At 38.2% G+C, this 23,287-nt stretch overlaps 2 protein-coding genes across 3 annotated transcripts in view; one reads left to right on the plus strand and one right to left on the minus strand.

Moving 5' to 3' along the window:
* UPL7 (ubiquitin-protein ligase 7) overlaps positions 1-16,160 on the plus strand; it is a 29,871-nt gene extending 13,711 nt beyond the window's left edge. Inside the window, exons 7-14 of one of the 2 annotated variants that reach the window (XM_088949934.1) lie at positions 2,065-2,343; positions 2,447-2,699; positions 3,008-3,178; positions 3,269-3,361; positions 6,760-6,867; positions 13,666-13,782; positions 15,668-15,757; positions 15,896-16,160. In XM_088949934.1, coding sequence (XP_088806060.1) covers positions 2,065-2,343; positions 2,447-2,699; positions 3,008-3,178; positions 3,269-3,361; positions 6,760-6,867; positions 13,666-13,782; positions 15,668-15,757; positions 15,896-15,979 — 1,195 coding nt within the window. In that variant the 3' untranslated portion in view covers positions 15,980-16,160. The other variant, XM_088949935.1, reaches the window with a different exon arrangement.
* Positions 16,161-16,219: 59 nt separating this feature from the next.
* On the minus strand, positions 16,220-19,105 carry LOC148847234 (GDSL esterase/lipase At5g22810-like). The gene is made up of 5 exons (XM_088949936.1): positions 18,686-19,105; positions 18,467-18,597; positions 18,147-18,380; positions 17,702-17,957; positions 16,220-16,633 (listed from the first exon to the last, which is right to left on the minus strand). The coding sequence occupies exons 1-5, from the start codon at positions 18,927-18,929 to the stop codon at positions 16,440-16,442; spliced, it is 1,059 nt and encodes a 352-aa protein (XP_088806062.1). The 5' UTR covers positions 18,930-19,105; the 3' UTR covers positions 16,220-16,439.
* Positions 19,106-23,287: the final 4,182 nt, after the last annotated feature.

The raw sequence follows: 23,287 nt of genomic DNA on the forward strand, positions 1-23,287 counted from the left end.
CTGGTTCCAACTTGTCCAAAAGAGTATTTTCTTCAATGTATTTCTGGGCTTTTTTTTGTTTAAAGTAATTGGTAAAGAGAACTTATTGGTGGATTATTTCAATGTGTACCATCAATTCTTGTGGTTAAACAGTTTGTCAGGCTATGATATTTTAAAATCGGCATAGGAATTTGGTTTTTTTTCCTATTACTGCTTGGAGTATGATATCATTTTGGGGTTGCCTTTCCTCAAGTTATTTTGCATCTGGTCCTCTTTTTGATTAGTAAGATTTGGCACCTTTTTAGGAGCTAGATGATTGTATGCTTCTCAATTTTGTATTAACAAAGATCTTTTATCTGGTTACTGATAAAAAAAGAAGCTGTTCTAAAAGTATCTATGAATGGTTTAAAAAATCTGACACTTTAGGTTGTAACTAGTAAGTAGTAAGAATTACCCTTGCAGCCTAAGTGGAGGGATGCTTGATACTTGATTGTAAATTGTAAAGATGATGGGCTGGGCTGCCCTTTTTCCCAATTATTGGGCCAGTTTTCTTTCTTTTTATTGTCCATAAGTACCCGCCTTATTGAGGGCACTCTTGTAATTGTATCTGATGGTTACAATCAGATTTATAAAAGCGATTAGGGGACTGAAAAGAGCATTGATACACTCTCTTCTTTCTTTCCTTCTCTTCTTCTTCTGAACTCTTTCTTCCTCCATCTTTCTCCTTCTTCGATTTTCTCTTTTAGGCCCATACACTGTGTATGGAGAACTGATTGGCTGATAGATTAACAGCTTACACAGCCCAGTTGGGGGAGGGTTTCAGAGAAGAATATAGTCTTTGTTTGAGCCCAAGACAGATTCTTGGAGAGTTTCCTGAAAAACCTATAAAACTAGAGAATTTGAATTAAGGGGGTCTAAAGATAGTTTTAAGCTGGCGCTTGGGGCTAGAAGAGAAGCTTCTTGATCAATATTGAAATTGATCCAGGTTGGGAAGATTTCTGGAGTTCCAGGTAGGAGTGGTTAGACTTTTTCTCTTCCTCCCAGGTTGTCATGTCCTATGAAACCCTAATTTTGGTGATTGGAGAGCACCTTTGACTTTAGGGAAATGATTCTGGGTTAGTAGCACCCGATTTTTTTTTTCATGTGTTTTCGTTTAGCCAGTGGAGAAAACTAGAGGTGAGGTCCCTGAATAGGTTTTAATTCTCCAACAGACTTTATTAAACCAGTAGAGAGAAAGGAGATTCAAGGGTATAGGTTCTTAATAAAGGGTACTCAAGATCCAACTTTTAAGCATGTCAGGAGAAGCAAATTAAATTACAGATGCAAAAAAGACTAGCCTCTACCCTGGTGCAGAGTTTCTCCAATATCACATAGCTTTCCCAGTAGCTCCTCTGGCTAGACTATTTTGTAAGGTGTGTCTTAATTCCAAGTTCCAACCAATAAACTCCACTGATGGTTACCTGAAAATCACCCTTCACTTGTTTCATCTGGAAGCCCAAAGATTAATCAACTTGAACCATTGTAGAAGCAACTGCAGTAGCACCTGATCCCATAAAAAATAGCATTGCCATCACTTTTTAAATATGCCAGAAGGATCACTTACCTTTGATCTTTGAAAGTGCCTCCAAACCCAAGGGACCTTGGTGGCTTGAATGAGGGTACTCATAGAGCTTTGTAGCTCTATGGGTATATGTGGAGAGGGTGAATAGGTGATAACTCCTGAACTATGACATGGGTCCGTATGTCTTTTTTCACCACTACAATCCTCATTTTGTGGTTGCTCAATGTCTAATTTGAACCTCAATTTTATCTTGAAATAGTCTCTGGTGCAGTAATTTGAGCCCGAAGCATGTAGCTAAATATCTTAATTGAATTTCTCTTGAGGCTACGCTACCCTTAGGTTCCTCAAATGCATATATTTCCAACCTTACAATTTAAACTTACTAGTATTTCCACATTTGCTCCAAAGCCCCGGGGCTAAGGTTTTGTGTCCATCTGCTTGAGTTGGTTCTGAATTATCAATTATTGGGACTTCAGCTGGAGTTCTATGGAAAATGATTTCTGATAGAGCTGATCCATTTGCAGGGTTCAGATGTTTAGAGAATTTATCAAGTTGGACAAAGCTTCTCGAAGAATGGCAGGTGAAGTGGCTCGACCGGGTCCAGGTTCAATAGAGATAGTAGTTCGCCGGAATCATATAGTTGAAGATGGATTTAGGCAGTTAAACACCCTTGGGTCAAAGCTAAAATCATCGATACATGTTTCATTTGTCAGTGAATGTGGCCTTCCAGAGGCTGGCCTGGACTATGGTGGTTTGTCCAAAGAGTTCTTGACTGATATCTCAAGAGCAGCTTTTGATCCTGAGTAAGTTTGAATAAATTTCTTCATTATAAGATTACAACTCTGTCATTCCATATCAAGAGTGTTCTTCCAATGTAACAGCCGAAATTCATCTTCACCTTTGTAGGCATGGATTGTTTTCTCAGACCTCAACTTCAGAAAGACTTTTAATTCCTAATACAGCAGCGAGGTTTATGGAGAATGGGATCCAGATGATTGAGTTCCTTGGGAGAGTTGTTGGGAAAGCACTTTATGAAGGGATATTATTAGATTATTATTTTTCACACGTTTTTGTACAAAAGCTTTTAGGCCGTTATAGTTTTCTTGATGAACTATCAACATTAGATTCAGAGCTGTACAGGAATCTTATGTATGTAAAGGTAAACTTTCTTGTTATATCAGAGGAAATTTTAAGCATAGAACATTTCATTTGTGTGTGCACAATATCCCTGACTTGTAGGATCTTTAGTAGAGTAGTAAATTATAGAAGTAGAATACTATATGAATAAACCCTGCATCGAATTTTGTATCATACTAGGTGTATTTGCCTGTTTTGGAGGCCATGTTGCAATTTCATTTCATTTAATCCTTAGGAATGTTAATGATTTAAATGTTTATTCACCTGCTCAAACACATGATTTCTTAATTTTCCAATTTGTTTTGACTTTTATTGGCTTTATTTCTACAGAATTATGATGGTGATGTGAAAGAACTCTCCTTAGATTTCACAGTTACTGAGGAAATACTAGGCAAACGGATTGTCACTGAGCTTAAACTTGGTGGAAAAGATGTTGCTGTCACAAATGAGAACAAATTGCAGTATATTCATGCCATTGCAGACTATAAACTTAACCGTCAGGTACAAAATGTAGTGCCAGATCTGCAAGATTTTGATCTTTTTTGTTTCAACGTAGTATATTTTTCCTTGCTTCTGGATGTTGGTTTGCAGATATTGCCTTTGGCAAATGCATTTTACAGAGGGTTGATTGATCTGATATCACCATCCTGGTTGAGCTTATTTAATGCAAGTGAATTTAATCAGGTGTGTCCTTTTCATACTTTCACTTCTTTTTATCCTCCTCCCTTTCCTCATAGGAATATCATTGGTATTTGTGTATGTTATTTTCTTCCTTGGAGTCCTTGGTAATTGGAATTGAAGTATGCTACAATTTTAAGTACTTTAGCTATACCTACCTCATGAGTCATGAATTATACAATTCATAGTCCGTTAGTCATAAGTGAAATTGTTAAGTTCTAAATTGGGTTAAAAGGAATTATTGGTTTCTTTTGGTCAATGGATGTGCAAGCCTACTTCATGTTGTAATAATTACCATTTGGAGGAGAGAAACACCAATATATCTGCATTACTACAAAGGAGAAATACTTGGAAGTTATGTCATTGCCTGTGCATTTTATGCAAGAAAAGTGGGGAGACTATTAATAATATTTTTATATTCCGGGCATTTGCAACTGATTTGGAAACGTTTCATGCTTCTATTTGGTGTCAGAGGCAGCCCCCTTCTGATATTTGTGTTAGAGGCAACCCTGGGGCCTTCCCCAAGAAATGAAAAACTATGTGGAGATGTGATCAATCTGTCAATTTGTTAGGAGAGAAACTCTAAGATATCTCCAATGAAATTTAGTGTCATGTGTTTGTTTCTAACTTGGTTGTAATTAGCATTGCCCGCTTGGTTAAAAGAGATGGTTTGGTGTATTGGTTATTGATTGATTTTCTTGTCAAATGAGAAAAAATAATAAAATCAAATCTGAATCAATAGGCTTGATGCAAAGTAAGAAGAGGAGAGAAGAGAAGAGAAGAGAAGAGAGAGAGAGAGGAATGTGGGGAAACAAAAAAAAATGCTGCCTCCCTCTTCACTTTCATTCATATCAATGGAATAAAAGAATGTATAATGACCAAACTACCCTGTCACCACATACAAGAATAAAGAACATATAAAGGAAATAAACTAAGACGTGTAACATAATGCATAACTCCTCAACATTCCCCCTCAATTTGGGAATAACTTGCATAAATCTGGTTCCAGCTTGGAATTAACAACAGCCTTGGAAAAGATGTTGGTCAATTGCATATCAGAAGAAACATAGTGCAAGTAGACTTCTCTAGATGCAATCCCCTCCCTAAGAAAATGCTGGTGAATCTAAATATTTTAGTTTTATTATGTTGTATTGGATTATGTGCAATGTTAGTAGCAGCTTGGTTGTTACAATATAACATCAACGGCTTCTCCAAGTCAATGCCAAACTCTCCAAGTTAGCCATGAGACACTTCAGACATACCATGAGCCATACTTCAGCATTGGAATGGGCAACATTATTTTGCTTTTTATACTTCCAAGACACCAAATTACCACTAGCACACACAATCACTTGACGTAGACCACCTATCATCACTACATCTAGCCTAACCTAAATCACTTTTAACTTCTATTTTCATGTGTCCATGTCTACTGTGTAAAATTCCTCTACTAGAATGCTTCTTCAGATAGGCCAGTATCCTATCAACAGTTGCAAGATGTGTGCTCCTTGGTTCATGCATGTATTGATTAACAACACTAATAGCATATGATCTGTTATTGATAAAAAGAAATAGCATATGATATGTTAGGTCTAGTCATAGCATATAATATGTAAGGCCTGGATTGATCCCCATCATCTCCCCTTGGCTTGAGAGAACTCAATCATGTTGAGTTAAAGGCATGATACTGTCTGAAAAGATGTGAATTAAGATGACACAAGTCTTCAACTGTAATCCATGTGCAATGATTTATTCTGAACGAAGTTGGTTCTTCCACTTCACAAGAAACTTCTGCCATCCCCCACTTGTTGTAGATATCAGTTTCTCATCAAGAATATCTTCAGGCACATTAGTACATGGAACCTAAAGCAGATTAGGCAATGAGACTGCAAGATAGTCAATATGACCATGGCAATCACATCATCACCATTAAAGATTGGACTGATTCCCATATCACTTGTCAGTTCTAGAACATAGGCATTGGAATTAACTTTCTTGGTGATCTTGTAGGGACCTGCATTTTTGGAGTAAAGCTTCTTATAAAGGCCCTTAGGAAAGCATTCAGGACGTATATGCACCATCATCACCCTCCTGAAAATCAGCTAGGCACCTATGTAAATCAGCCTTGGCTTTGTATGCATCATTTCCAAGAGCAATTTTGCATCTAACATCATCATGGATTTCTCTCATGTAGCAAGCAAAACCTTCAACCTCTATGCTAGTCCTGGCATTTGGTGGCAAAGATAATAAATCAATAGGCCTCTTACGTCGAATTCCAGTAACTATCTCAAAAGGACTTCTGCCAATTGACCTGTTAATTGAACTACTGTAAGCAAATTTAGGCATAGGTTGGATGAGATCCTACCTAGAAGTATGATCACTAACTAAGCAACACAGAAAATCAATGAGACTTATTAACTACTTCAGTTTGGTCATCAGCCTTAGGGTGGAAAGAAGATAAGAAATTCAGCTTTATACCGAGGAGTTTCCATATTGTCTTCTAAAAGTAACTCATGAAGTTCATATCTTGATCAGACATCTATTAAAAAAATATCTTGATCAGACATCTATTAAAAAAATAGTAACAGGAACACATGCAAACGGACTTCTCTAAAGAATACATTTGCCACATTCGAGGCATCTAATGTCTTACTACAAGGAATAAAGTGGGCCATTTTAAAGAAACTGTCTACCACATCCTAAATGGAATCATGACCCCTTGCTGTCTTGGGCAGACCTAGAACAAATTCAATAAAAAATTCTTGCCAAGACTCATGTGGAATTGATAAAGGAGTGTAGAACCCTGTATTCTTCTTTCTCCCCTTTCCCAGTTGACAAATACTGCACACAATCAACACCAGCCTTAAGGATTGGCCAATAGAAGTAATCTTTGACCATACCTGTGGCCTTGTCTTGACCAAATTGCCCAGCAATTCCATCTGTATGTAACTCCCATATAACATAATCATGTAGTGAAGTTTTAGGTAGACACAAACAAGTTTTCTTGAAGACTTGAACATCATGGATAGAAAAGCCAGGTTATTCAGTTTTCTGTCTAGCCTGTAAAGAACCATAAACTGATGCTGAAATCCTTGCAACCATGATAGTCTTGCTCTAGATGATTGAACCCCACAACCTGTAAAGACATAGAATGAAATATAAACACCACCTGCTAAGAATTCAGCCCATTTTTATGTTGACTACTAGATGCTTTATTTCTTTTAACTTTTTGCTGTGTTTGGATATTAATCTATGTTATATTACTCTGATTTGAAAGCTCAAAGTTTCTTTCATAGTTTTAGATACAGTTAAGTTTCTGAGGGAATGTGCTACTTGAATGTTCTGCCAAATTTTTTCATGTTATTAATTATCTACTTACTTTATCCATGATTTTCCATATGCAGTTACTTTCTGGTGGAAACCATGATATTGATATTGATGATTTAAGGAATAATACTCGATACACTGGTGGTTATTCTGAAGGGAGTCGGACAGTCAAACTCTTTTGGGAGGTATTGGGCCAACAAATGATTGCTTGATTAGTTGGGTATATATTTTACTTTTTATGAAAGTAGTAGAAATTTGCTGAATTAAAAAAATATGAAAGAAAGTAGTTTCTTGAAGAGAGAAGGAAGAGAGAAGGAGAAGAAGAGAAGAAGAGAAGTTGAAAGAAAAGAGAGCAATAATCTGGCCGACCCTTCACTTATTATTTATGCTAAAATTATAGAACAGTACAAAGACAACTATGCACTTATAGGGCAGCAAAACATAAAACAGCATATATATAATACTCAAAAAACATAATAAAATTTGGACTGACATAACTACTAAGGTCTCCACCTCCTATCTAACAACTAACATAAAACATCTACTCAGAAAAACATCATAAAACTAATTAATCTTCAACACTCCCCCTCAAGTTGGGAGTAAACGTCACACATTCCCAGTTTGCATAGATCATGTTCAAGCTTGTTCCTTGCCACCCCTTTAGTGAAAACATCAGCCAGCTGCAACTTTGAAGAGACATAAGGCAAACACACTTCTCTGGTTGTTACCCTTTCTCTTATAAAGTGTCTATCAACTTCAATGTGTTTTGTCCTATCATGCTGAATTGGATTGTGGGCAATATTGATTGCACCCTGATTGTCATAGTATAACATCATAGGTTCCTTTGCTTTCACCCCAATCTCACTCAAAAGAGATCTAACCCAAAGAAGTTCTGAGACACCATGAGCCATGGATCTATACTCTGCCTCTGCACTTGACCTTGCCACAACCGCTTGTTTCTTACTCTTCCAGGAAATCAAGTTTCCACCTATAAAGGTACACATTCCTGATGTAGACCTCATGTCATCTAAGCATCCTACCCAGTTTGCATCCGTAGAGGATTCTAGCTTCATATTCTCATGATTTGAGAAAAGAATGCCTCTGCCAGGGTGCTTTTTCGGATATGCAAATATTCTCTCAATAGCTTCCAAGTGTTGAACCCGAGGTGCATGCATGTACTGACTCACAACACTGACAACATAAGAAATATCTAGTCGTGTCGTACACAAATACAACAGTCGGCCCACCATTCTTTGATATCTCCCCACATCCTTTACCAATTCACCATCCACACCATTAATTCTGTGATTTGGATCAATAGGAGTGTCCGCTGGTTTGGTCCCCAGCTTCCCAGTCTCTCGCAGGTAGGTCAAGTACATACTTTCTCTGTGAAATAAAGATCCCATACTTTCTCTGTGAAATCCCTAAGAAGTATTTGAGCTCACCAAGATCTTTGATCTCAAATTCTTTCTACAATGATTTTTTGAAATCATCAATCTCCTCCAAATCATTTCCTGTCACCACTATATCATCCACATACACAATCAGAATTGACACCAAAGCATCTCTCCTCTTCACGAAGAGGGTGTGATCAGACTGTGTTTGTGTGTATCCAAAATGGATGAGTGCCCCTCTGAATCTGTCAAACCAATCCCTAGGTGACCGTTTCAGTCCATACAGAGATTTTTTGAGTCTACACACCTTTCCTTTACCAACATTTTCATAAAAGCCTGCTGGAATGTCCATATATACCTCCTCCTGTAAGTCACCATTGAGGAAAGCATTTTTGACATCAACCTAGAACAAGGGCCATGAATAGGTGGCTGCTAGAGATAAAAGAATACGAACTGATCTCATCTTAGCTATTGGTGCAAAGGTTTCCAGATAATCAACACCATAGGTCTATGTATACCCTTTTGCTACCAATCTTGCCTTGTACCTCTCTATCTTGCCATCGACCTTATACTTCACTGTGAATACCCATCAACATCCGACTGTCTCCTTGTCTGGGGGGAGATCAACTATTTTCCAAGTTTGGTTTTCGACCAAAGCATCCATCTCATCTTGCATTGTTGTTTTCTACTCAGGTTTGGAGAGAGCCTCAGTAACATTCTTGGGTATAGACAGAATCCAGGGAAGAAAGAAAAGCACGATAGGAGGGTGACAAGGCACTGTAGGAAAGATGGTGTGAAATGCAGTGAGTTGTACACTTTCTCTTCCCCTTACGAAGTGCAATGGGAAGATCAAGGTCAATGGGATCAGTTGCAACAATGGTGTTAGGGACAAAAACATTATCATCAAAAAACATAATAGGCTCAAGTGGTGTGGGCCAAGGATGTGTGGAGTCAACCATCATCTGCCGGCGTTGATATTGCAGTGAGGCTGCCCGTAGTGGCTCAAGTAATGAAATTGTGGGTGCAGGTGCTGGCTGAACTGATGTTGGCTGAACTGATGAAGGTACCACAGAAACAGGAAGAGGAACAGATTGTGAATTCTCCTCCCCAAAACTCTCTCCCTGAGGAGAACCACTCGAGAAGAAGAATGTGGATTCATAAAAGGTAACATCCATAGTGACAAATCTGCTCCTCGACACTGGGTCATAACAGCAATACCCCTTTTGGTTCTGAGCATACCCAAGAAAAACACATTTCTTGGCCTTAGAATCCAATTTCTTGCGATGAGGGCCAAGAATGTGAACAAAAGAAACACAACCAAAAACCCTCAGAAGTATATGAAATATCTCTCCATCTAGAAAAAGGAGGCTAAATGGCACCTTAAATGCCAAAGTCCGTGAAGGAACACAGTTAATCACATGTACAGCTGTAAGAACTGCATCTCCCCAGAACTGCATAGGAACTGAAGCACACACCATAAGACTCCTTGCCACCTCCACAATGTGTCTGTTTTTCCTCTCAGCAACTCCATTCTGTTGTGGTGTATATGCACAACTGCTATGATGAACTACACCATGTTCTAAGAGATACATGGTTAGGTCCTTCTCAAAGTACTCTCTAGCATTATCTGATCTAAAAACCTTAGTTCTCACTCCAAATTGTGTGAGAACCATCTAGTGGAATAGTTGTACTAAGTTAGGAACCTCATCACGTGATCTCATCAAATATATCCAATTATATCGTGTATAAGCATCCACAAACAAGAGAAAGTAACGGAATCCTCCCATGGAAGGGATTTGATATGGCCCCCCATACATCAGTGTGAACAATATTAAAAGCAGAAGTACTTATTTTATTACTTGGTTTAAAAGACTGTCTTACAATGCTTTCCTAACTGACAACTCTCACACTCCAAAGTAGATAATTGAACAAACTCAAACAATTTTGGGAAAAGACATTTCAAAGAACTAAAAGAAAGATGCCCCAAGCGGTTGTGCCAAAGCATAATCTGGTTTACTGACTCTGACCCACTACTACTGCTACTGCTAACATGATGGCCCTGATGTCTCGGAATCTCATCCAGAAGGTAGACTCCATTCACCTCACGACCACTCCCAATCATCTTCTTTAACTCCAGATCCTACAAAACACAATTACCAGGAAGAAAGGTCACAGAACAATTCAAATTTTTTGTCAAAGAACTAACAGATAGCAAGTTGGTATGAAGTTTAGGGACATGTAAAACAGAGGACAAAGTTATATCATTGGTCACTCTAACTATCCCCTTCCCAACAATGGGCATATGTGAACCATCTGCTGTAGAGACTCTATCTCTACCAGAGCACAACTGATAGGAACTGAAAATGGTAGGGGCATTAGTCATATGCTCAGATGCTCCTAAGTCTATAATCCAGGGAGATCCCTCCTTACCTGAAGTGGATGCAATATTTGCAGTTGCATATGAACTACCTGTATGTGTAAAGAAAGTGGTGTACTTGGCTCCTGCATTCTGCTGTCCATCTGGAATTTAGAACTGGGTGAACCTTTCTTACTTATAAGCTGTCCAAACCTCTCTAATTTTGTTCTCACTGCTGCTACTGTAATGGATTCCCAATCAATTTGGGAGAGGGGCTGAAGAGTCTCCTGTAGTGGCTACATTTGCATTTCCCTTCTTGTTTCTTATCCGAGCAAGCATAAGATTTGGATGAAGCTTCCAACAAGTGTCCCTGGTATGCTTAGGATTCTTGCAATAATCACACACCAAATCCTTCTTATCTTCCCTTCTAGTCTCACTACTCCCCCTGTCTCCATTCGGCTTAGGTTTTGTTGTACCAACCATAGCCGACTGGTCAATCCCAAGCTGTCTCAGCATTACATTCCTTCTACTCTCCTCTCCAGAGACAAAAGCATAGGCCTGAGAGAGTGTCACACCCTCCCTAGAAAGAATCTACTGCTTAGCAATGTCAAATTCAGGGTTCAGCCCTGCCAAGAATTCAAAAACCCTATTCCTCTCTATCAGTTTGTGATAAGTTGTTGCATCATTTACACTTTCCCATACCACGGTTTCTAAGTGATCTATTTCTTGCCATAGGGTTTTCAGCATGGAGAAATACACAACAAGAGGTTTTTCTCCCTATTTCATACTTATCACCCGATTTCTTAACTGATAGGCTCTGGCTTCATTTTGATTCTGAGAGTAGGTTTCAGTTACTCCATCCCAAATCTCCTTAGCAGTATTAGTCCATAGGAAATTTTTTGCAATATGAGGTAACATAGAATTACACAACCAAGACATTACCATGTAATCCTCTTGCACCCATCGGGAAGAGTCTGTATCAGGTTTCTTCTCCTCTCCAGTGAGATACCCTAATTTTCCACGGGCACCAGTAGACATCTTAGCTGATTGTGCCCACTCCAAATAATTTTTGCCATCAAGTTTTACTGTAGTAATGATCCTAGACCAAAAAATATCACTACTACCTCCAACACCCAGTCCCATAGTACGGTAGATTTCATCCCGATATTCCAACTCTCTGTTTTACTTCAAACAGTTCAACAGTAAGAAAAAAAAAAGATTGAAGACCTTCAAAAAATAATTTAATACCACACACACATAAACCAACCCTTTCGGAAGAAGAAAACCCTAGTTGGAGGGAAATCTCTCTCCTCCCCATGCCTCCCAATAGAGAGAAAAGTGAACCGATCACTCTGGGAGGCCTAGAAAATTTCAGAAACCAAACCGCCCTTTTCAGAAAATCAAAAGAAAACTAACAATACCTGGGCACCCAAGATCATATCAAAAACAAAGAGTCCAACTTTTCTGGGACTCTTCCCCGTACTCCAGTTCTTCCTGATTTTGATGTCAAACAGTAGATCACCTTCTTGATGTCTAGATCCCACCAAAAACTCCAAGAACTGGGCACGGGCTGCATGAGAATGCTTCAAGAAACCCTAGCCGATGCTCTGATACCAAGTAGAAATCTGTTGAATTAAAAAAATATGAAAGAAAGTAGTTTCTTGAAGAGAGAAGGAGAAGAAGAGAAGTTGAAAGAAAAGAGAGCAATAATCTGGCCGCCCCCTTCACTTATTATTTATACTAAAATAATAGAACAGTACAAAGACAACTATGCACTTATGGGCGGCAAAACATAAAACAGCATATATAACACTCAAAAAACATAATAAAATTTGGACTCGCATAACTACTGTGGTCCCCACCTCCTATCTAACAACTAACATAAAACATCTACTCAGAAAAGCATCATAAAACTCATTAATCTTCAATAAAAGTCGTCAACATGTATTCCTTTTCTCTGTTGTTCACACTGTAAACACTTTAAGTAACCATTTAAGCTTTAGTGAGAATAACTTCCCATATATTTTACTTATTTTTCTTACCAATGCTTTGTTTGATTTCTATGAACTTGAGGAAAACCATGGTTTGCATAGGCCTGTCAATGGGTCAGGTCTACCCGACAGACCCAAACCGTTCAAACTGTTTATATTGGTTCTGGTTCTATGAATCATTCCAATGGGTCGGTTCCGATTTTGATTTTTCTGTCCCGATTATTATTGGTTCGGGACCGGTTTTGGCTGTCCCAAAACGACTGGACCCAAACCGATTTTATATACCTATTATATTTTACATATTTTGTTATTTTACATGTAAGATAAGTATTTTGCACATCTAACATTGTAATTTTAGGCAGGTTTAAAACCTAAAACCCTTTCCATTTTCCGGTTCGTCACATTTACTGATAATAGGTTATTGAATATTTTTTTTTCTTATCAAAAAATATAGGTCTTAAGTATTAATAGGGTTTTTTAATCGGGTCCAATCGGGTTAGACCTGATTGTCCTGATTACTAAATGGTTCGGTACCGATTTTGAAATAATAGAGATGATCGGGTCTGGTTAGGTTCCGGTACTATTGGTTTTAACAATCGGTTTGGAAAGGTTCTGCCCTGTCCCAAACCAGACCCGGACCGTTGACAGCCCTAGGTTTGCTAGCAAACTAGCAATCAACTGAGGGCATAGGATGAAATGTTATGAACCATGGTTCCATTCTTGGATGGGAATCCACTTTTCTTCATGTAAGGATTGATTTTGCTAAATCAAGAGTACTGACATTTGTTCTGATAGTTTATAATCAATTATTAGGTCCAACCTCAAAGTCTTTAAGAATTGTTTATTAAGGAGAGAATACATTATTAGTATGAGGTGATTACAAGATACAAGCAAGGACAATTATCACCTCAAGAAAAACTTGGTCTTGTCGTACAAGAGCATCTACTAATTGACCATTAAGGCACTTGGGACCACCAACCAGTTGACCGACCTAGGTGTTTGGACCCTTACCAAGGAATTTTCTCTCCTTTGTACAGTGTACATAGATATTACTCCTCTATTGAGGAAATCATGAGAGAATTAGTTGACATAGTTTTTATATTTTCATTTACTCATTTTCTATTGCAGGTCATTTCTGGATTTGAACCAAAAGAATGTTGTATACTCATATCAATTAAGGAAATCATGAAAATTAGTTGATGTATAATGTTTATATTTTCATTTACTCCCTTTCTGTTGTAGGTCATTTCTGGATTTGAACCGAAAGAGCGTTGTATGCTTCTAAAGTTTGTAACTAGTTGTTCTCGAGCTCCACTACTTGGATTCAAGCACTTACAGCCAGCCTTCACTATTCACAAGGTGCATTGCTAGCCGTACATTATTGCAGGCAGATTCATTATTCACTACTCAGAAGCATAGATATTACTCTGAAAATTACTGGTGTTTAGTTTTACTTATTATATGTAGTGCTTGATGCTAAAGAAATTGCCTAATATAACTTGATGTTCATTATCAAGGGCGAACACTAATATGGTTCACAGTGAAATGATTTTAGTGTATTTATCTGGTATGGTGTATGGAATTTTGGAGGGAGAGAAGAAAAGAGAGCAAAGAAGAAGAGAAAAAAAATGAGAAAAGAGGAATTGAGGCCGTCAGCCCCCTTCTCTCAACATAGCATTTGCAGAAACTTACAAAAATTACAGATAGGACCTTAGGCAGTAAAGAATAACTAATGATTCCTGAAGACAAAATCTATTACAAAAAAGCCCTTTACAACAAGTTCTCACCTGTCTCCACCTTAGACAACACTTTTTTTATTCTTTTGTCTTAACCAAGGTTTTGTATCTTCTTGCAGCTGAATGATTCCTTCAGATCCAGACGTTCTAACTAACTAGCCAATGTGGCTTCCTTGTGTTGACAAACTGAATGGGAGGTGGGCTAGTAATAGCTGGGCTGGAAGCAATGGGTACCCTCCCATGGGTCTGTGGTGGGCTTGCATGGTTGGCTGTGAGGGAAACCTTAGGTTGGATTCTATCAGATAGTCTTTGTGCAGCCATCATCAGGCGGTTGAAGTCCATTTCCAAGCTCTTGCAATTATGGTTTAGGTTTAGGGATTAGAAACTCACAAAAGAAGGGTTATAGTAAAGTGAAGATAGTATAATAATAGAAGAATAGAATTAAAATAAAATGCAAATAATTCTTTAACAACTTAGAATTAAAAGTCTAAAATTGAAAGTGATCACTAAGAAAAAAAGGCCATTATCCAATGTTGGTCCCAGCTATCTGGGGTCTTGAGAGGGGTGGACTAGATATGGACCTAACTTTTAGCATCTTTTTTTTTTAATCTTTTTCTTAAGGTGTCCACTATCAGACTTGAACCAGTTCTCTCACACTTGTCAGCCTGAGATGTTTTCATTAGACCAACCAATGACCCCTAGAAAGTGATTATAATAGTATGGATACGTAGCAACTAATGCTATTCACTTACCATATAAAGAATGGCCATTATGTCTGATAAACTCATTATTATCAAACTCTCCCTATAATTATGGACCTAATTTTTAGCATCTTTTTTTTTTAAATCCTTTTCATAAGGTGTCCACTATCAGACTTGAACCAGTGCTCTCGCACTTGCCAGCCTGAGATTTTATCATTGGACCAACCAATGACCCCTAGAAAGTGATTATAATAGTATGAATACGTAGTAACCAAGGTTCAAAAAATCTTTACGTATCGGCCAGTATCGATTCTTTGAACCTTGGTAGTAACTAATGCTATTCACTTACCATATAAAAAATGGCCATTATGTCTGATAAACTCATTCTTATCAGACTCTCCCTGTAATTATGGAAATGCAACTGACTTGTGTGTGAGCATGTCGCAACCCAATGGGTGGTCCCAGATCCTAAGGTGTCCTTAACTTCCTATTTCCAAATCTGACCCACTAATAGAGCAACTCCTTAGAATTAGACCTAAGAAATAGGAAATTAATAATCAGGTTTGGATTGGATACCTACACCCGTACCAAGAACCCAGGCAGGTATGGTTGTTTCTTTTGAGGATCCTATTGATGGTTGGGAAAAAACATTAACAAGGAATGTGCTTCTGAACAATTTTCCCTATAATCTTGTGAATGTAAGTTCACATTCGAATCTTAATTCTGAATGGCTCTTCCTGCTGGATTCTTATTCATTTATTATGCAAGGGAGAACTGGAGGTCAGTTAAGAACATTTTTGCCTTCAGGTTGCATGCGATGTGCCTCTTTGGTCAGCAATTGGAGGGCAGGATGTGGATCGGCTTCCTTCAGCATCCACTTGCTATAATACACTCAAGGTAGTATTTACACTAATATCCTCTGCATCAATTCATTAGTCACAGGATAGATTCTTCAGTCTTCGTTATAGTTGACAGATACTATGTTGTTTCTTCCTAAAACTTCTATGCATTCATTGTTTCCGCTTGGGATTACAGCTTCCAACTTACAAACGACCCAGCACCTTGAGGGCAAAACTTCTCTATGCCATCAGTTCTAATGCAGGATTTGAACTTTCTTAGGAGAATCGGAACCCCAGTGCTGGTTCTGGTGATGAACTTTGGCTCTGTTTTCTGCCGTTTATCAGTCTCCTTGTATAATGAGAAATTGATATCTAGATTTTGCAATGTTGAACCACAGTTGTCTGTAAATGTCATAACATGGCAGTTTTCCTCTCAAGCTGGTGCTCAGATTGCCTATCTAGATTCCTCTCTCTCTCTCTCTCTGTGAAATCATGAATATGAACCATCCAACCATTGTTGTTTTTATCAAGGAAAAAGGGTTTATTACTATAAATTATAAATTCCAGATGCTCCAGGCGTGGTTACAAAACACACATGACATCATGAGACAACTAAACTCAACAACTAAATCACCAAGTCAAAACCTCTATATTTATCTGACAACACCCAAATGACGTTTATGTAGGCATGTATCTCTAAGAGTGAGCAAAGAAATCCTTAAATGTGATTGGTTTTTTGCTTATGATATAAGAGAGATGCCCTGGAGTAAAAGATCGTCGGCCAAGATCTTGTTAGCGGCCTCAGTTGGATGGAATCCATCCCAAAACACATATTCTGTGGCATTTATACATGTCCCAATTGATTGAGAGTTGCAGAGCAGTGATGTCTCTATCGTCCCGGTCCCGCAACAAGCTTTTCTTGCCTCGAAGAACCCTGTCACACAATATCAAGGTTATAGGGCTTGCACTGAGGACATTTGATGAAATCATCAGTCTCTGACAGATGTGATTCTTTAGGTACTTTTTAACATTTATCACCTTAGTTGGGCCATCAATAGGGTTTTAGATGACAACCGTATGGTTGATCAGCTTGTGATGGAGCCAATCAAAAGAGAGTTCGGCTTCGATCAGTGCAAGCCCGTGCTCAAACAGTTTGAATAGCCTCTTGCAACTTTGCATTAGGAATATCTCCTCATAAAATAAAGCATAGGGAGATATTCCTAATTCAAGGTTGTAAAGGCTGTTGCAACAGGCATTGCACTGACCAAGCCGAACTCATCAAAAAAAGGGATCCATTAATTTCTTAATGTCCCACATAGGCTAGTGGGCTGACTACCATAGTACCATTCTCAAATGTTTTTTTTTTTTTTTTGACTTGGGATGGAATCCTTGCCTGGACTGGGGTCTGGGGTTAGGGGAATGGGCTACCCTTATTGTGTGGCCCCATAAGGGGGCAAATTACCAATTACCACCTTGTACTTTGGTATAATGACTCTAAGCCCAACATTCACATTCCAAAACTTTGCCCTCTCGATTAATTGGATTGATGGGAGAAATTAATTTACTAAAATGCCCTTTTGGGATTGTTATGGGTAAAAGAATGACATTTTAAAATGACTAAAAAGAGCAGCGGAAAGCAAATCATCTCTTTCTCACCTACTTTGTATGAAAAAAGAAAAAAAATACATAAATAAAGGGTTTGTACAAATATATAAGAGAAAGGGCATAATGGTTCATAAATTAGGAAAAGTATAATTTAGAGATTTAAAATGTTTAAAAAACACATGACGGTCAGATAATAAGTTTTTTAAATTAATTGACAGAAATGCAAACGGGGGAGGGCAAAGTGCTGGAATCTGAAAGTTTAAAGTGTATCAAGAATAAAAGCTCGGGGGCTAAATAAGTAAATATCACTACCCAAAGTCCAGGGTAGAAATAGAACCCATCTTTTAATGGGCCCCGCATTGTAGAAAAGAGGTTGCAGAGACATTTATAGACATACCATTATCAGCAGGCTTGTTGATTATGTCTAAGAGAGGTTGGTAGATGTCAAAGACGACGATGTTGAGACCTGAGAGCCTCTTCTGCAAGCCTTGAGCTGTGGCGTTTAGCTTGTTATTGAATGACATAGCGTCTCTGTTTAACCTCGCCACACACCTGTTGCTCCCGGCGCCGAAGAGAGTGATTGTTGCCGGCAAGCATCCGACCGGTGGCAGCGTCGTCACTCCGATCTTCCTCGCTCCCAACCCATATAGATTCTGCCAGGCATCAATAAAGCGCACCAATAAGTTAAAAGCACGTACAAGCGACTGAGTCTGAGTGCAGCAATGCACATTTGCACAGTATGACATGGAAGAAGAGTATTAATGGAACTGTAATGGAGTAACAGTGAGGGTGAAATATATTATGAATGGGTGACTGCATTGAAGTATGGTGAGAATGGAGACCTGAATGAATGAAGAGAAGTATTGCATGAGTAAGTCTGAGAACTGATCGGGCATGTAGACTCTGTAGAGAAGAGGATTAATGTAGTAGTTCTGAACAAAGTCGCTGCTCCCAGCACTAACTAGGTAGATAGCACCAGAAAAAATGGAGGAAGCATTGGACTTCCCTGCAATGTTTGCTACTTTCTTTTGGTATTCCTTGTAGTACTCTAGCTGTTGGGTCAATGGAATGGCGTCCTGCCCAACAATATAATCCAAACAAATTATTAGTATCTTTCCATGAAATACAGAGGAGAGAGAGAGAGAGAGAGAGAGAGAGATACATATAACTGAGCTGTTCTATCATAATAACCAGAAGAAGCTGATGCAAAGTTTGCTCCAATTAAGAGGTGGTTCCCACGGGCTTCTGGGCTAAGGTAAGCAGGTGGATACGTAGTGAAGCCAAGATTTTCAGCTGTGTTTAGAAGTACCAAAACAACACAAGCCCTTCAGAGGAAAGGTGTAAAGAGCAGACGAATCAGAGAAAGAAAGGATGGTATTACCAGTGAAATCAGAGGCTAGCTTTCCATTACAGAACCTGCCAGTTGGTCTGTGTTTTGTGAAGTCCCTTCCATAAGGAGGGAAGTTCGCCTTCACCAGAGTGTAGAGATTGTTGTTGTTTCCCACATCAACGACAGAGTCTCCAAATATGCATAATGCAGGAACAAGAGGTTGCCCATGAACCACAGAGACCACCAGAACAAGAACAAGGAAGGAATAACCCAAGAGAGAACTCGAAAAACCCATACTCCTTTCCACTTCACCTACTAGAACAGAATGTTACTTGGTCCAGTTCGAGAGAGAGAGATTGAATGAGATTGAGGGACAGAGGACTGAGGTCTGAGGGACAGGCTGAGCTTGTTATTTGTAAGGTGCAATAACTAGAGATGAAGGGTAGGGTCCTAAGAAACCTGTTCATTTCCAGCTAAGAAGCATGTTTGGCACCCCTTTAAAGGCTAGTGATGAAGTGATATCTTACCTTTTTAAGTCTTCAAAAAGTTTTTCTATTTTGTCTAGTTTTGACCGAGTCTACTTGAAGAGCTGATGGGTGTTTGGTTGAGGAAAAGATTTCAAAGAAAATGCGAAAGAAAAAAGGGTGGCGGTTTCAAATTTCCAAATGACAAGTCACGCTATTACTTATCCTACCATAAGTGGCGTGTCTTGAATATTTGGATGAAGTATGTTTTGGGTTGTCGGGGATAATCTCTCTCTATATGTGTGATTGATACTGAAAGTTGGTACTAACCAGTGTTTGTTAATATAAAACTAAAATTCTAATTTTAGGGCTCTTTGGTTTTTCTTCTTTCTAGTTTTCCTGAATGCTAGTTCTGACAGTCAAAAGATGTATCGAAATTTTACATGAAAATCTGAGTTAGTTTTGTAGGTATATGTCTTTCGATGTGAAATTAAAACACCTGAAAAGCTTTATTTAAAACTTCTCAAAATCAATCTAAAATGGGCTTCTTACATCTTTTCAACAAAAACTCTCGCTTTTACTGATTAGATCGTTCACAAACCAAATAGAAATAGACCAAAAATTAATATGCCCAACTTATAATCAGCGGAAAAACCATGCAGAAAGACACACCAAACGAGCCTGTAGTATGTGGATGAGGATGTATTTGAGAGAAGATGGTATATGTGTTTTAAGTATTGATAAATGAAACCTACAATTACTATTGTTCAGGCCTTCAGGTTCAGACTATATTTAATTGGACTTTTGTTTGTATTCATGACCTTTTAAGCTTGCCGCTGCTGCTCATCCAGATCTTACTTGAAGGAGAAGAGATTTTGCATGATCTGAAAACTCATGTCTCTTTCTTCATCTCTTCTCTGACCTTCAACTCCTCTAATAGTTAATAAGTTACTGGGTTTCTTGTTTCTCTAAACCTATAGATTTGATAGGGCCCTGAAAATCCTGAAGTCATGAACCTCTACTACCAAATCCAGATGATGTTCTCTTTCTCCTAAATCGTAATTCAGTGTTGACCTTGGTTCGGATATCCAAGAACATGCTATTCTAGGTAAAGGAGTGTCCTTAACTCCTAGGTCAGATCCCACTGCACTATAGATGGGTCTGGGGCTCTGAGCTCTTCTGGGGCGCCCATAACTCACTGACTGTCCTGTTGTCCCATATTTAGTGGATCAAGACCAAACCATACTGGGCTCCTGACCCAACCCATCTAATTAATAGATTGATTATGGGGAGTGATTAACTGATTACTGATTATGGCAAGTCTCATTTTTGATAAACCAGGCACATTCTTAGTATCATAAAAGCCATAACATGGGGATGCTGTTGCTTTGATCAGGGGTGTGTGGCCCCATGTATGAAAAATGGGTTGAATGATTGTTCATTCTAAAACTCATCCCTCTTTGATCTTTAGCCACAGCGTGGATATGTATGATACATACTCTTGTAACAGAGATGAAATCATCAGCAGTGTAATCGGACTGGGACCCGATTGGAAGTTGGATTATCTGGATCTTCTGTCAAAATGGTTTTTGAGTTGTTGGGCTTTTCCAAATGTTGACTTGGCCAAACCTCTCTCAAATATGCCTAATAATAGATCATAACCATGGTACCTAAAAATTTCTATTATAACATATAACATTTACTGTTTTAAACTTATTTGATGTAAATAGCTTGGAAAGGCATTCTAAAATTATTTCTCTTTTTTTTTTCATTTTTTTATGTAGTATTCACACCCAATTTTTTAAGACTCAAACTGTTCATCATGGTTTTTAAATTCCCATTGATTTGGACAGTCGGACCATTTAGCTCAGGAATCGTTCAGGCAATCGATTCTGTTTTACTCCTGTGAATTTTGATGAATACCACTTGATTGATTACCTCTTTTATTGATCGGTTTTAAATCATTCCCTAATGCATTAGAGATTATTATATACAAGTAAGAAGACATAAGTTCAAATCTTATTGTTGTTATTTTATAATTTCAAATACATCGATGACCCGGGCTGGTCATTGAAAACCGGGTTGTAAAAACTTAAATGGTTTCTAACAATGCTCGTGGGTTTTTTGACAGGTTAGCTGGTTTGAAAACTGGATTCTAAAAAAACCGGAATGGCTGTTAGTTTCCAATCAGACCTTCCGGTCCAATCTGAGCCTTACGAGTACATTGCCTTCATTTAATTCCTCCATTACAACAATTTTTGTTACCAAAAAAATCTCTACTCAAGTATAAACTTTTACATTAAAAAAAAAAAAAAGATATGAAGTAAGAAACTTTCGCAAAATAACCAAGGATCAAAATTTCTGAACATATTAAGCGTACCATATCGTTTCGGCTACTACACCCCAATGTCCCGATACGCTAAATAGCAGATGCCTAGGGTTTTGGTCTTTTTTATATGTTCAGCGGCAGGCAAGGTTAAGACCAATCCCCTGTGAAATTTTGATAAGAAAAAGAAAAGGAAAAAAAAAAAAAAGAAAAACTAAAACTAAGGTAGAGCATATGATCCAAACACCCTGTTTAATGGTGAAGCATCTTGGAACCAACATATTGGCTGGCACTCAGCCAGTCAGGAAGTTGGAACCTCAACAACTTATTACCCAACCCACTATACTTAAGTAATGAAATTCCAGAACGTTCATCAAGCAAAGGGACCAGGTCGATAGGCCATCCATTCAATCCCATAGTCCATATCTACTCCATTGACAACCTTGTATTCAAGTTTTGCCTGACCCATGAAGGCTGTCAAAGTGTCAATACTTATTGGTTAAAGTCAAGGTTTAAAGTATACATGGGCATATTGTATCGTATCTTTAGGAGTTCTGATACACTTGTTGGAAATCTCTTGTATACACATATATACAAAATTAAATTTAAAAAAAAAAAAAAAGTAAAATAAACTTAAAAGATTATATATAGAAGTGTATCTTTTTGTGTTCAATATTTTAAACCTTGGTTTAAGGTTTTTTTTATAAGACTAGAAGGGGCTACACAAGACCGGGGGGGTAGCACGTCTCCACAAATCACTGGAACAAATAAAAGCAAAAGACCTAGGAAGCTTACAAAGGTTTAGAAAAACACAACCATTAATTGATGACTGGACTTCAACGCATGGTGAGCCAGCCACTCTGCAGCCTGGTTAGCCTCACGAAAGACATGTTTGTAGATGATTCCCTTCTCGCACCTCTCTTTCAGCTCCCAGCAGTTATGAATGATATTCTGTAGATTCCACGAGCAAGGCATTACCTTATTAAAGCAAGAGATCACGATCTTGGAGTCTCCCTCTAAAATGAGAGGAGGATAATTCTTGTAATTCATAGCTAGGTTATGGACTTCCCAAGCAGCCCATGTTTCAGTTTTATTAATAGAAGCAAGGTCCAAATTATATGCTTTAATATCCAGCACTTCAATGAGGTGGTTCCCAGCAAACGTAGCAATGGTGCACAAAGCACCTTCCAACCGCCAAGCATCAAAATTTATTTTAATCACACCTATCGGGGGGGTCCACCTTATATAGCTACAGTTCTTGATACTATTCTATCCCCTTGATATCGATCATGTTCTCTTGAAATTCAGCAAAGGAGACATAGGCTTTATCGATGACTTTAGTATGACGTATCGAATCCAAATGTTTTCAAAAACCCTCATATTTCTGCTTTTCCAGAGTTGTCATAAAAGGAAGCTGAATTTTTCCCTTGACCTTTCCTCCTCATTCGGTAAGTTTTCAAAAAGTTCTAACCACCAATCTCTAAAGGACACTTCTTGCTCCTTCAAACCTTGGATAGTTGGATAAATACTCAACCAACAGTTTTTCTCAAATGAGCAATTTCTGAAAATATGATTCGCATCCTCAACCTCTCCACAAACATTTCATCCTCCATCAATCTTAACTCCTCTACTTCTTAAAAGAGACTTAGTGGGCAGTCTATTATTTAGAAGAAGGAACACAAAAACTTGCAGCTTTGGAGGGCACTTGAGATTCCAAATAATCTTATTCCAATTGAAACCATTCACAAGATTCAATAAATGTAATGATTACATTCCAATCCATAGGCAGACTTAGAAGAGAATTTTCCATTAGAATTAAACCACCAAACCAATTTATTATCCTTTTGTTCAGAGGGGATGAAT

Source organism: Nelumbo lutea, chromosome 6 (assembly GCF_056320005.1).
Source record: "Nelumbo lutea isolate HS-2025 chromosome 6, American lotus-T2T, whole genome shotgun sequence".
NCBI lineage: Eukaryota > Viridiplantae > Streptophyta > Magnoliopsida > Proteales > Nelumbonaceae > Nelumbo > Nelumbo lutea.

Coding starts and splice junctions, on each gene's coding strand:
- LOC148847234 (XM_088949936.1), bottom strand. CDS start 18,929: ATGGGTTTTTCGAGTTCTCTCTTGGGTTATTCCTTCCTTGTTCTTGTT. Junction 18,598..18,685: donor GCTAGCCTCTGATTTCACTG/GTAATACCATCC, acceptor TTCTAAACACAG/CTGAAAATCTTGGCTTCACT. Junction 17,958..18,146: donor ACTTCTCTTCATTCATTCAG/GTCTCCATTCTC, acceptor GATGCCTGGCAG/AATCTATATGGGTTGGGAGC.